The following is a 14,966-nucleotide window of genomic DNA, read 5'->3' on the forward strand; positions in this document are numbered from 1 at the left end:
GCGCTTCACACACTACATATCAAAGATGGGATTAAACCGCCAACCTTCCGATTGGTGGACGACCCGCTCTACTACTAAGCCACAGTCGCCCATATATGTATAATTATACTTGTATAATTTTTGAAAAAATGCATATGTAACTCTTTCCAAATGTGTAATTCAGGATGTGTCTGGTTACCTTGGTAACAACAGAGAATTTCAAAACTGCGTAATTGGAGTCAACACCACTGGACGATTTGGCTTCCATAGTCAGAGTGACATCAGTGCCAGATGATGTGTTGGCAGGTGGCGTAATGGTCAAAGTAGCATTAGCATATTGTCCAGCTGTCAAGGTGAGGCTGTAAAGGGAAGACAGAAAAATATACTTCATGATTCCAAACTATTACTGTTAATAATCTACACATTTGAAGACTAAGAGTATACATCCATGCTAGCAGCTCTGTGAGAGTGTACTTGGGCACAGTGATGTTTGAGCTAAATGCTAATAACAGCATGCTAAAATGCTAATGCTAAGCAGGTATAATGTTTACTATGTTCACCATATTAGCATGCTGACATTTGCAAGAATTTAGTCATGATAAATTGAAATTTTGACCCGGTGATGGCGCTAGATGAAAAGTTAAGGGATCACCTAAGTGATAACAATTTATTCTGTGGGTGAAAGGAATGTGTGCCAAATTTTATGGAAATCCATCCAGTAATCGAGACATTTTACTCAAAGCAACAAATGTCAACTTCATGGTGGGACTAGAGGATTCATCATCTGGGAACCATGAATGGCTGTACTAATCCATCTGGTAGATGTTGAGATTTTTTACTGGATAAGTGCAAACTTTGACCTGCTGGTGGCGCAACAAGCAGAGTCAGGGGATCACCAAAGTCATTAGGATTCATCTTCTGGGCACCTTGTGTATCTGTACCAAATTTCATAGTGCATATAAATACAGTATATATACTGTATATATGTATATTCAATTTTCAATTCAATTCAATTTTATTTATGTAGCGCCACTTCATAACAGAAGTTATCTCATTGCACTTTTCCTATAGAGCAGGTCTAGACCGTACTCTTTAGAGGAAAATGGAAGAGATAATGTCAGACGGACAATGGACGGACATGTCAATGTTGATCAGGACATTTATCAAAGGAATTGTTTTTAGTTGCTTCCCCTCACCTGTTTGGGTAGGACATGGGGAAGTTTCTGTCATTTCTGGCGCTCATGGAGTATTGACCACCAGAGCCCTGGGTCATGACACTGAAGGGGAGCTTGAAGGCTTTTCCTGGCTCCAGACTGCTTTCTACCTTAGCCTAGAGGGAAATGGAAGAGATAAGAAGAAGGGAACGAAACAGGTGAAGAAAACTAATATTATTCTTACACCCCTAGAAAGTTCAAAGCATTCTGCAAAAGTGTTAATATTCTTTCATCTTAGATTAAATCAAACAAAACCTGCTTCAACGGGTACACAGGTTGTAAAGAAGAAGTGAAGAGACTGACCTGGATTTTCACTTTGGAGACGGACATCTGGGTGGTAGACTGCCTCTGAAATTCACTGTTTGACACTTTGTCAGTTCCTTTCAGAATGACCACAAACTCCCCCTCAGGAACTGCATCAACAGTCACCAGGATGTCTCCGTTGCCCATGTCAGTCATTGTGCTATTGCTAAGAGTCTCAGGACCAGACACAGTTACCAGGCCAACATCGCCAACAGTCATCGAGGACGAACCTTTCCTACCCATTACTGAGAGCATCAGGGTGGCTGGCTGGCCTGGGTTTCCAGAAGAGAGAAATGAAGAAGCAAGGTAGCGGAAAGAATCAGAAAATTAATTTTCATGGCAAAAAGTGATTGACTAATTTAATAGTAAACATTGAATAATTTTAGAAATGTTTGGTGGAAGGATGCTTGATTTTGCCCAACCTCATCATAAGCTGAAGTAGTTGATTGGGCCATGCAATCATTTAAAAAATACTGATTATTTTGAACCCTGTCTTTAGCCTCATTGATTTAAAGGAATTTGCAGTGTAGCTACAGAAAGTCTTTTAGGCCTAGGTGAAGTTGGCTTTGAAGCATTTAATGTCTTATATTTTATATATTACATTTATTTTTATTTGTTTGTATTCATAAAATGTGAACTGGTTCTGGATGCTAGAATTTTAATATAGTTGACTTTTGCATATCAGTAAAGTTAAAGGGACCCATTATCCCATTATAATCAAAAAAGTCAGACATCTCTATGGCCAATATCTCCAAAACTCGGCAACTCACACCAAAACAATCTAGATGGATAAATAGCACTACAGGTAAGAGGAAAAATCTATGTTTTTGATTTTGGGGTGAACTGTCCCTTTAAACCTGCATTAACTGATAATATTGGCTGTAATCACAACACTGACATACAGTATATTATCACCTTATAAAGGAGTTACTTCACTGCTAAATGATACTGTTGTACCACAGAGACTGACATTGTGACACATGCCTCAGACAACACATGTACAGCAATTAACTACACTGTGACTAATAATTTTCTTTAATGCCTAGCCATCACACGATAACTCACAGACATTAATTTGGATACTTGGAAATATTGTTAAAACACTGACACATGATTGGAAAAAAATAGATATAATTATATTAGAAAATATAAATCCTACTAGCAAATAACCCAGAGGTCCTATAAAAACTCTTAGTAGAACCATCACATTTATGATTGATGATTACACATAATCATCAGTTCGTGTCTGTATTAATGTACAGTTGGTGTACAGGTGGTGTTGTGAAACAGTGAAATTGCTTTATTGCATGTAGTGTACCTGCTTGTGGGCGTCCACTGAGTACTGCATAACCTGGGTGAGGTCCCTCGAAGCTTTCCACAAAGTTATAAATAAAGGCAATAGTACTCTGGCCTGGAAAAACAAGTACAGACTTACTTACTGACACAGTAAATACAGATACACACCAAACGAAGAACTCAGTGAACTTTTATATATCTTTTATCTAACTACAGGAGAGGTTCCTGACTGGTAGAAGCGGAATTTATTTACATGGTTTGCATTGACCAAAAAGCAGCGGAAATTAATATAGATATGCTACTGATTAAAAAACAGTTACACAATAGGGGTCAGTGCAAATATGTTCAACATTTTGGTTACGCTTATTCGCTTTCTTGCTGAAAGTCACATGAAAAGATCAATACCACTCTCGTGTGTCCAGTAAATATGAAGCTACTGCTAGCATCCGATTAGCTTAGCTTAGCACAAAGACTGGAAAGTCAGGGAAAACAGCTAGCCTCTGCTATCTCTGTCCAAATGTAACAAAATCCGCCTACCAGCACCTCTGTAGCTCACCACGTCATATCTTGTTGGTTTAATGGGTACAAAAACGTGAAAAAACAACAATTTGTGGGTTCACTGGGTGTTATGTGCTGGACTATTTCTTGGCCACAAGTAATAACTTCTTAAAGTCTTCGGTGGTTGACCTCACCTGGCTACCTCATGGTGACTACTGTTGGACAAAGCCAGGTTAGCTGTTTCCCTCTGTTTCCAGTCTTTATGCTAAGCTAAGATAACCAGCTGTTTGTTGCAGCCTTATATTTGCCGGATAGATATGACAGTTGTATTGATCTTCTCATCTAACTCTCAGCAAGAAAGCGAATAAGCGTATTTCCATAAATGTTGAACTAGTCCTTTAATCTGCAAATTAAAGTTGGAGTATGTGATTCTAATCCAATACACGTCTTTTTGTCAAATTCAGCGAATATCTCCTCACAGTCCGCTAGCTGTCCGTTCAGTGTTTGCGCTGAAAATAAATCCAGTGTTTGTACGCAGCCCTGGATCTGTAAGTGGCTCAGACCGAGCCACACAACAGTATTCCACCCATTCCAGCCACGATTTGTGTGTCTGCTAACTTTAATGACTTGCCCACAGACATTCAGCTTACTTTCTAGTTTGCCAAGATATGCTGTTGTTGTGATGTTAGCTGTAGTAGCAGGAGAGTTGTGAGTATCGCTGTCTGGAGCTGCTGTGCTGGCTCTGGGAAACCGTCTCGTCCTCTCTGGCTGTTAGCCTCGCAGCAGCAACTGTAGCGACAGTTTGCTAACCCACAACCTAGCTAAGCTAACCCATAACATAGGTAACGTTAGTTACATTGCTTGCTGTGTTGTTGTTCGCTCTGTATCATGGTATTTGTCACGGTATTGGATTTCTCCAGAATCGCATACCCCACCTTTAAGTGTATACGCAAGAAGACACAATTTCAACAGCACGTTTGTACAGAAAGGGCATGTGTAATGAGTATCTGACCTGTGATTTTAAGTGTGTATGGTTGGTTGGAGTTCATGTTGATCTGCCAGATTCCTGTCTGCTTGTCAGCGTTGAGACGAATTCTCCTCAGGTTGCCCACTGTCTGTATGGTCCCCAGTTTACCGCTGGCCTCATTGTGGCTCTGGCTCACGCCTGGAATTTGTTTGTATGCATTATTAGGCTTAAATATGTATCATAATGACATTCTCAGCAAGGGACACCCACTCTCAAACATTTATATTGTCTTAAAACGGTGCAAACATTGCATTGGGAAGGGTGTGTTACCTGCAGGGTTGGTCAGTGTGAAAGTAATGGATATTCCTGTGATGTAGATAGTGATATTTTTCAGAGATTCATCCAACATGAAAGGGAAGGTCTCCATCTTCCCAGGATTTCTTGCTCGCTGAAGAACTGTCACCTGATAGAGACAAGAGAACCAGAGGAGCAAAATGAATGACTTACCTCTCCAACTAGTCAAACCACTAAAGGTTCATGGCTAATTTATTTGTCATTAAAACGTTGTACAATGAAATGCAAGCTGTAGTCCCTTCATGCTACACACAAAAAACAAAAACAAAACAGAAAACTATTTTTAATGGTGGAGTGCAGAGGTTGAATTGGGGAGTCTCACAGCCTGAGGAAAGAAGCTGCTCTGTTGTCTGGTGGTACGGCAGCGGATACTTCCTGGTACATGCTTCAGTACAGAATGTACTATTACAATTGCACAGTCTTACCAGAGCTGAAGTAGAGGTATCGAGGATGACGTTTGTGGCCTCAGGCAGCTGACTCTTAGACACCTGGATGGCCTGGCCTCCAGAGGCCAAAGCCAGGTCCTTGTAATCTTCAAAGGAAGAAGCGCTGAGGGAACGACGGCGCCTCCTGCTGGCCCCAGTCATGAAGAATGACACCTGTGGAGATTATACACCCAGCATTTCAAGTTAAATTCACTTCAATAAACTGAGTGAACACAGGGAATCATTGGGTGGCAATCAGTATTTACCGTTGACTTGGAGGTCCTGATGAGAGCAACAATAGTGTCCTTGAGGGCGATGTCTTTGGCTATAGCATCAGTGAAAACATAGATGTAGGAGGAGGCAGGGGCACCAGTGAGAGCCAACTGGAGAAATAAAATAATGAACCTGGTCAGTTCATTCTGAATCACCACAGTTTTTAAGGGATCCATTAAAATATCTGGAAAATATTTCCCCAATCAACAACCATCCTAGTTACAATAGGACAGTATCATAGTTTTAGTACCTGAAGTCCTGACAGGCACATCTCAGGGATATCACCACCTTCTTTTGCTGTGAGCTTAGAGATTTCTCTTTTCATCTTGTCAGGGTCTGTTGTCCTGATCATAGGTCCAAAATCTACATATAAAGCAAAGAAAAGGGGCTAAGTGCCAAGACTAACCCGTGGTTCAAAGTATTTTTGGACCAAATGGATCTTTGCTATGGCAGCAGCCGGTAGCTCCTTTAAACGTCCGATCTACTTCAGATCATACACTTATATGTAACTAGTCTACAACTATACAGCCAAGCATTTCATAGATAACATTCTATGGATATTGTATTATCACACAGGGTTCTAACACCACTAATGGTTTCCCAAACATGATCAGTACAATAGTTCATACCGGGGTCATTGAAGGGCACCAGAATGTACTCGGATGGCTCGTCCTGTGTCCCTTTTTTGCTGTCAATGATTTCATAAACAACCGCCCTGGCTTCATCGATGTCATCTGACATACTGCCAGTGGTGTCAATAACAAAGCACACAACAGATGAGCGGGCGATCCCCATCATTCTGCGTGAAAGAAAGAGAGAGTGAAGAATAAAAGGTCAGGTAAATCTCATCATCCTTCTCAGTCTGCACAGTGAAATGTTTATTTTCATCGTAAATTAAAACGTCGAGATTCAAGATCAAATCGAGAGTGAGATATTTTTCATATCTGAACGGCATACCTCAAAAAGCCATTGTCCCCAGCAGCTAACCGGATGTCCTGCAGCAGCTGGAGGCTGGCGGCTGTGGCTGCTTTCACAGCAGCATTGTGGAGGGCCACGTTATCCGAGCGACGCTCATCTTTACTGATGCCTCCGCGAGGCTCTGCTGTGCTAGTCAGGTCAGCTGCACCTCCATGGCTACATTTACCTGGCACAGGACAGAAGGGAAATTTATTGTGGACTTGTGCCTGTTATGTACTTATGTGTGCTTTTCTGGGTTGACTGAATTACCTGACAGAATTTAATAATTTGTTTTGTATTAGAACAAACATGTTTTTAAATAACTGACGTATGAGTGTTGCATCTGGATTTTAATACTTTATTAAAACTCAAAGACTGGGGCATCTTGAATGTCAGATGAGCATTATAGAAGTGATGTGTGTTAATTGTTGGTTAAGCATAATATCTAGATTCCTTGCTGAGAGTTTGATGAGAAGATTGACACCACACTCACACGTCCATTAAATATGAAGATGAAGCCAGCAGCCAGTTAGCTTAGCTTAGCATAAAGACTGGAAACAGGGTGAAACAGCTAGCCTGGCTCCAAAAACAAAGTGTAAAAATTATGTTTCATGGGCTGTTATGTGCGGGACTACTTCTTGGCCGGGAGCAGTCACTTCTTGGATTCTCTGCTGGTTGCATGGCAACCTCACGTTGATGACAAGACTCCAGGAAGTGACTGCTGCATATTGAACTGACAGATGACAGAGTGGTATTGATCTTCTCATCGAATCTTGGCAAGAAAGCAAATAAGTGTATTTCCCGAAATATTGAACTGTTCCTTTAAGGTGTAGGGTTGATCCTTCTCTTGTTTGCGGATAAATTAATTACTTAATTCTAATAGTGGCCTCTTATATAAATCAGCATTCTTGGAAAATTAAGTATTACTTGCTTAACCTGTTTTATATTATGTTAGTGAGTAAGTAAGTGAGTAAGTGAAATATCTTCTTGTTTTGTCTGCTGTCTTTCTATCATGGTGCGTTTGCCAAGTCATGTATCCAAGTGATAATGGTCTCTTATAAATGTTTACATATTCTGACTAGCTGTGGACGTTCATTTCCTCCTTGAGGGCAATTAAAACTGGGGCAATTAAAACACAATGCACAGGCTCTAGTGGTAACAATTGGCACTGCTCCTTGTGACTGTGAATGAATACAGTATGGCCCTATGTATTTGAATATGGTTTCCCACTGATACCTTTGGGCTTGGCTGCAGAGAAGATTCCCATGTAGCCTGATGTGAGTTTCTTCTCCTTCAGGATGTTAGGGAGGATGGAATTGGGGCATGTTCCACTGGCACAGTTACTGCAGGTGGCAGTATCGACATCTACACAAGCAAAAGGCACATGAGATGCACAATGAGTAAACACATTTAACTCCGAACCAAGGTAAGTAAGCATGAATTAGTTTCATTAGGTTAACTTCTGTTCTACATGTTAAAACAGTGATAGGGGTGCTATGTCAGAGCCATATGGTTATCTGAAAATAATGCACACCCACCAGCCAATCAGTACCCTCTGTGGCCATGGCATAAAGACAAAACAACAAACTCTGCTCTTTGGTCTATAGACATGCTCCCAGATAGAGTTTTACCCAACCTACAATTATATGGATATGGTCCACTGTATAACATTTTACACCACCCACAGAAATATATGCATAGTCTTCCTATGTGTACGATAACAATAACACACACACACTTGCTAGATTTTCCAGAGGAAGGTCTGGTCTTATGAGGTTGATGTATGGCTCTGTGTATCCCAGCTCCACCCAGTTACTGTGGCTGTAGAAGTCCTGACAGCGCATGGAAACACACAAATCAACACTTTTATATATTTTATTTTATATACACATTGTAAAGTGAACTTTACCTTAACCTTTCTTCCTTTCAGTCTCATTTCTCGCTCATTCTACCTCCTCTACTCTTGTCATTCTTTCATCCAGTATATGCCTGTTCATCACTCCATGTCCTCCTTATCTTGTCCTTTAACCTCTATGCCTAGCTGTTTCTTTCCACCTGTCACACCTGTAGTGTGTGAAGGACTCTGCCCAGTGTTTCCCTGGCAGCCTGGAAGTTCTCCTGGCGAATGTTAGCCTTAACAGCCACCATGCCCTCCGTGATTAGGCCACGTCCCTCCAGAAAGGCCTCTGAGTTGAAGTGGTGTGGAGCACTGAAAGAATTTTTCACAAGTAATTACTTGGTAAATGTAAGAGCAAATCATATTTAAATCTTTGCAACACACAGTCCCATTATTTTATTGCTTTTTAATAACAGTTGTTTTGTTTCGACGTTTCACCTACCTGTTGACAAAGTTACGGTCTACCAGTCCGTTCTGGGTGTAGATCTCTTGAAGAGCAGAGTGAAACTTAGCACCAGACACTTCTCCTGTTGCTGTTGGACCTAGACAAGCCTGGACCAGCTCTTCAGGAGAGGAACCCTGTAGTCAGAGGTCAAAGGCTAGAGGTTACAGTTCCAGTAACAGCCAAAAAGAGTGCACAATTTAAACAAGAGCAGGTGTGCACCAAAGACTGTTTGCCTTAAGAATGAAGCCATGTCACAAACAATATAATGAAGTGGCTCTGTTTTCCTGCAGGCGCAAAGCCAGTGCTAGGGCAAACACTGATTTTATGCAATTTTCCACGTGCACATGTAGCCTAAATGTTTTTACATCTGCGCCTGTTTAGTAATGTCGGATCATTCCCGTGCAGTGGATTAAATACATGTAGTCATCACACAGTTGCATGAATGATACTTGTGTTTCATCCACAGTCAAAATTGCAAAAATGTGCTCCACATCCTGGAGCAGGAGTTTACACAGGCGTTTGCCTCTGCATCCTGTTCCACGAAAATAGAGCCCTAAGAGTCTACAGCCATGCTAGCGGCTCTGTGAGGCTGTACATAGGCGCAGTGGTGCTTTAAGCTAAATGCTAATGTCAGCATGCTAACATGCTCACAATGACAGCGCTGACGCTGTTCACCATCTTACTTAGCATGCTAACATTTGCTAATTGGTACCAAACATAAAGTAGACCTACAGCTGAGGCTGATGGAAATGTCGTTAGTTTGTAGGTATTTGGTCATAAACCAAAGTAGCCTACGAACATAAGTTTGACCTCATGGTGGTGCAGGATCAAAGGTTAAGGGATCACCAAAGTGATTGCAATTCATCCTGAGGGGGATGTGTGTAGGCCTCCTACATTTCATGGCAGTCCATCTGAAGTTGTTGAAATATCAGGACCTACCCACCAGCATACCGACCAAGAGCCACATCAGCCTATGGAGACTGCTGTTCTATATAAAAATAACTCCCTCAAGCCTCTACTACTGTCATCACTCACAGCTTCAGTGCTTAAATGCAAAAATTTGATGGTATCCCCCTTTAAAATATGGCAAACTACAATGAGCAGTTATCTACATATGTATTCCACTTTTCATGTTTTATGTTAAGGCTGAATTTAAACACACAAATGTGTTGAAATGAGGGTGAACACGTGAGTATTTTTAAGTGTGTTTCTGCGTGTTTGGTGTGACTGTTTGTGCTGTCTTGCACACGTTTCTTCCATCCTACCGTGGGTTTGAACTCATGACCAGCTGCCTCAGCCACCGCCCGACACGTCTCCGTCACTTTTTGCAATAGAGACGTTGCTGTAATGCTGACATGAGTGGATGCCCCACCCCCGATGGGGACAAAGGCCATGGTGGTCCCTGATAGGGCAAAAACCAGCAGGGCAATGTCCAGCACTGAAGTCATGATCAATCTACAGGGAGAGAAAAATGATTACTGTTCAACTGAATCAACTGACTGGTATGCTGATTTTGGATGCTCATGTTGCCAAAGGTTTCTGAAAGATATATCAGAAGACACATTAGAATAAGTTCAATCCTATGACTGATGTCTGTTTGAATAATAGAATTGAAATCCTAAGCGAGTCATCTATGAGAATTTTTAGAAGCAAAATCCAACATGATAACTTCGTAAAGGTGAAGGTGAGAGAAAACCAATTCATAACAGAGCTTTGTTTGTGGCATTCTCCTGGTGGGTTTTTTTTCACAGAAAATAAGAATTTCTCTTCTAAGCCCAGTAAAATTATTTAATGTATTCAACGTGACATGAGGAGTTCAAAGGCAAAGACGCACAATTAGTACACATGAAGAATGTGCTGATGGGCCACCCCCCACCAAACGTATCATTGCACTTTTTGCTTTGTCCTTTATTTGCTATTCACACAAATTTCTCAGTGATTATGGAAATAGTCAGCTGAAAGCCTTCTGGACAATGGGTTCCAACTCTTATAACGTAATGTTTGCAACAATGCTGTATTGCTGTATTTTGTCAAATAAAACATGAAAATAAGGTGTAAAAAGTATATATATATATATATACTGATTCATTTTCCCTACAAAAGAAATACACTATCTGATAAACGATAGCACTCATTCTACACTTTATTCAATTATTTTGCTGTTATCTTATCATATCATTATGAAAAAGGTTTTAAAAATTAGAAAAACTTTTGTCAGGGCAGTACCTTGTCAATTAAATTAACGAAATTGAACTTCGAAATACAATCATACCTTGATGTTTCTCAGCTGTGATGACTCCAGTGAAGTGTAACGTCCACCACCCCTCTATAGCTGAATATATACTTTTATTACTTATATATGGTGGAGGGTGGACACTTCCAGGCATAAAAACATGGATATCAATGTCATACCTTGAGGAACATACCTACTGTACTGTAATTGAGTGCAATGACATTGAAATAATTATTAACTGGGTTGTCCCCAAAATGACCACAGTTACTCTGAGTAAAAAGGTTTTTACTGCTTACAAAGGTTCAAACAAAGGTGGGGCAACTTAAGATATAACTTGACTCATTCTTCCCACCTCTCAAGTCAGAGGTGGAGCACTGGAGGTCAGGTAATGACTCAACAGCATGATAGACTTTGAGTACATACAGTATTCACTTGCTTTCAACAAGTCAGTTGACAAGGGAACTGTTTTCTGGTTTAAATTTGGTTTATTTATCCGCACACATACACACACGTAGACTGGATATGAATAAAATTTTCATGTGAAACGTTTCCCTCTTAGATGTATTTTTCAGTTAATTCCTGTCACCCTGACCTGTATCCAGGATACACAGGCCTTCGTCTAATGTCTAAAGCTTGCCATGGAGCCGGGATAGATTAAAGTCTTAACTGTTCTGAGGTCGGAGTCTGACATTTACAGAATTGTTTTGTCCTCATCTTTACTGCCAGACTTTTCATATAAGCATGTATTGGCATATCATTTAGTTTTTAAATAACATTAGATATTAGACATAACATTAGATTTTTTAAATGTGTTACTTGTCTCTCTGTTTTAAATCTCCATTATAATATTTAACAAAAATGCTTGGCAGCATTACCAAACTCGTAAAATTACAAACCACTGGAATGTATATCCCTCTCAAAAATAAGATGCAAAAAAGTTCACAAAATTAAATATGAAATCAATTTTGTCCACGGCTTTACTCTCTTTCTTAGATTTCGTTTGTTGAGACTTTCAGCATTGACTCATTTATCACTGACACATATTCCAGCTAGCTTGCTTTTATTGTGAGGGTACACTCATCTGTGATTGTCGATGTTGACGGTTTGTGGAAGAACTATGAGTCCAGAGGTCAACTCATTGATGTGAAATTGTGATACAGATGAATTACTTTCCTTTGAGATCATACTTTTTTTCTCTAGTGTTAAACTTAAAGTCACAAATAATGTTTAACTCGTCAACTGGTAGGTTTTGATGTTTAATATGGTGAAACACAACCCGATGCATCTCAGCCCCATTAACCAATACTTTTACCAACAGTTTCAGTACTTTACCAGCAAGTCTAGAGTAATGTTCATTCAGGTATCTGGACAGGGCAGGAAGTGTTTTACTGCAGTAGCCCAGAAGGCATAGTTCCTTACAACGTTCCTAGTGCCCTGTCTTAAAAAACCTTTGACACGCACAGTAACCAGGCAACCAGCTCAACCTCATCCCATCTCCACCTAGATCCCTCGGGGAAAGAGCAGTGGCAGACAAAGGAAGCGTACTGAGGTTGGAAAGGAGCTGAAATGGGGAAAGAAACGTGTTGAAAAGTGAGTTAAAGGCAGAGTATGTATGATTTTTCCGTGAGGTCAGTAAACGCAAGCGGTGCTAGCGACAACAAAGCAGTGAATCAGAGAAATAAACCTTATTTTCTGATTGTTTCATGGAGGCTACGTTCTAAAGCACAAATATAATCGCCCACACCTCCACACAACGCTGCGGGAAGCAGTCAGAGTCCCGACTTCATGGTCCCGTCCCGACCTCACAGCCTGCGCGCTGTCATTGGCTGGAGCTACACGCCACCGCCCCAAAGGGTGACGCCCAGAAACGCCCCGAACACAGCAAACTACGAAGAAACTACGAAAATACAGGCAGAGGGCAGGGTCTTTGCAGATGCCGACACCAACACACACTTCAAGTGGGTCATAAGTGATGATTGAGAGGGATTATGTTTGTATGAGTCTCTACACTGTTTTTTTGTTCTACCTTTAAAGAGAAAGTGAGGGAATGGACAAGGGGGAAATAAACAGAAGATGAAAGAGCAAAGGAGTGTGAGAAAAGAGTTAGGAGCATCAAGATTACAAAAGTAGGAGAGAAGACGGGGAGAAGGAATGACTCTTAGTCTTATAATTGGACAAAGAACACTTTCGTAAGGTGGAGTTGTGCCATTTTTTGCGTCTGCCATGATACAGTTAAAGCCAATTTTTTGGGACATTTTCTGATTTGCTGCCTTACTGAGAGTTAGAGGAGAAAATATCAATTTCATATCTGTGCATTAAATACAGAGGCAGCTCTTTGATGTGTTTAGCCTAGCTTAGCACAAAGAATAATAATAACTTTATTTTTATAGTACCTTTCAAAACAAAGTTACAAAGTGCTTTCCAAACATATGATATAAAACAAGTTAAAATAATTTAAATAATTACAAAAAATACCATCAGTTAAGAAAAAGCCATAAGATAAAAGTGAAATTTGCAGGCTAAATATCACTGCTCGACAAAAGAGGCGAGTCCATGGGTGAGTCGAGGGGTTGCCGTTAGCTTATAAAAGTTTTATGTAGCAGAGATTACACCTAAAAAAATTGGGAAAACTACTTTAGAAGGGAGCTTTGGTGAATTGTATGGCGTAACGATGACGTAAGTTTTCATGGAAAGTGTTTTTTTCTGTTCTCACAAAGTAATTGTTGTTTAGCTTTGTTAAAATCACGAGGGTTTAAATTTTTCATAGCAAGTGGATGCCAATTTGTTTTAACTGAATGACTAAAGTTTCTTTTAAACTTCATCTTGCCTTGATAAAGACATCATTAATAGCATTATTATGTTATTATTATTATCAATGGTTTTATTGATTTTATTAATCTGTTGTCATTCATCTCTGTTTCACCATTTACCCTTTAAGTTTGTGCTGGTATGAGTAAATCTGCAAGCCATTGCATCATCCAGTGTGCGATATCAAAAGTGTCACACGTAGTGATAGGGACTCATGCGTGCATATACACTACATAGTGGGTTTTTTAACTCATTTTGACATTTATCATGCAACCAATTTGTTTGAAGTGATGTGTGATACTTTGTCATAACGTAGCCACATGAATTTGTTCACATCCCCTATCCAGTGTTTGAGTTACGGGGGGAGCAATGGGGGGCTTAGCTCCCTCTGAGCGGAAGAGAACCCAAATGCAACGAAATGTCGAGTTTGGGGGGGTCCTCTGGAATTTGGTTGTGTTGTGTGTATTTGCAGCGTGTTTTCAAATGAATGAAGATGATTTCTTAATTTGCTTGTGTTGTGTCTATTTGCATGTGTTTTCTTTAGTTACAGTGTGTTTGCCCTTGTCGGTCACTGTAGATAATAAATGCATAAAAACTAATTAAAATCCTGTTAGTAATTCTAAATGTGTGTGCGACTCTTCTGTAATAATGCATGATTTATCTGGGTAGGTGCAGGGTGTTTATATATGCAATGACAAATTAGTTATGGTTCCATACTTCTTCTTCTTATTATTATAATTTTATAATTTTACTGATGTATAATCTGATCTGACCATGGAATAAGCTTACCTTTGAACTTTAATTAAATGCTATAGGCTATGCTTTTTTTTTAACCCCATATGCTTTTTTTAACAATACAAATTTTTAATTTTACTAGAAATATATCTGTATTGCTTTTACATACTCAAATTAACAGTATGGTTTGTGATCTCGCAACGTCTTTCATCTCCTCTGTATGCGCGCACAAAACGGGCATATTGGAAGTGAAAGGTGTCTTGAGTCGTGTTCACCACCAGATGGTGACACAGGCGCTAAGCTGACAGTTTTCTCCTCTCTGACAGATAGTGTGAGCTGCCAAATAAGAAATATTTGAATGTTGTTGTTCTAGTTGAAAGTAGCTTGAGACTGCTGTGCTACCTACACAGAGGATGTCAGTGTGAAGATGTGTCAGTATATAAACTTATACTTTGTGTTGATGCAATGTATCGCCATGGAAACTACAGCACAGCATGAAGTGTAAGGCGAACTAGTCCGCACAAGTCCAGCCTTGGCATGATGATCAGTCACGTAGGACAGACAATGACATGTTGCAGATAT

At 40.1% G+C, this 14,966-nt stretch overlaps 1 protein-coding gene across 3 annotated transcripts in view; it reads right to left on the reverse strand.

Moving 5' to 3' along the window:
* vwa11 (von Willebrand factor A domain containing 11) overlaps positions 1-14,966 on the reverse strand; it is a 47,518-nt gene that overhangs the window by 787 nt on the left and 31,765 nt on the right. For 2 of the 3 annotated variants that reach the window (XM_044190195.1, XM_044190194.1), the window contains exons 2-17: positions 9,874-10,063; positions 8,606-8,742; positions 8,331-8,475; positions 8,005-8,098; positions 7,503-7,631; positions 6,267-6,453; positions 5,939-6,108; positions 5,560-5,672; positions 5,303-5,419; positions 5,037-5,210; positions 4,588-4,720; positions 4,303-4,455; positions 2,815-2,907; positions 1,497-1,768; positions 1,176-1,309; positions 179-338 (exon numbers count right to left, since the gene is read on the reverse strand). In XM_044190195.1, coding sequence (XP_044046130.1) covers positions 179-338; positions 1,176-1,309; positions 1,497-1,768; positions 2,815-2,907; positions 4,303-4,455; positions 4,588-4,720; positions 5,037-5,210; positions 5,303-5,419; positions 5,560-5,672; positions 5,939-6,108; positions 6,267-6,453; positions 7,503-7,631; positions 8,005-8,098; positions 8,331-8,475; positions 8,606-8,742; positions 9,874-10,056 — 2,394 coding nt within the window. In that variant the 5' untranslated portion in view covers positions 10,057-10,063. Of the gene's footprint in view, positions 1-178; positions 339-1,175; positions 1,310-1,496; positions 1,769-2,814; positions 2,908-4,302; positions 4,456-4,587; positions 4,721-5,036; positions 5,211-5,302; positions 5,420-5,559; positions 5,673-5,938; positions 6,109-6,266; positions 6,454-7,502; positions 7,632-8,004; positions 8,099-8,330; positions 8,476-8,605; positions 8,743-9,873; positions 10,064-10,880; positions 11,031-14,966 lie in introns of those variants that run through there. The other variant, XM_044190193.1, reaches the window with a different exon arrangement.

The sequence above is a fragment of the Siniperca chuatsi genome, linkage group LG3, assembly GCF_020085105.1.
Source record: "Siniperca chuatsi isolate FFG_IHB_CAS linkage group LG3, ASM2008510v1, whole genome shotgun sequence".
NCBI lineage: Eukaryota > Metazoa > Chordata > Actinopteri > Centrarchiformes > Sinipercidae > Siniperca > Siniperca chuatsi.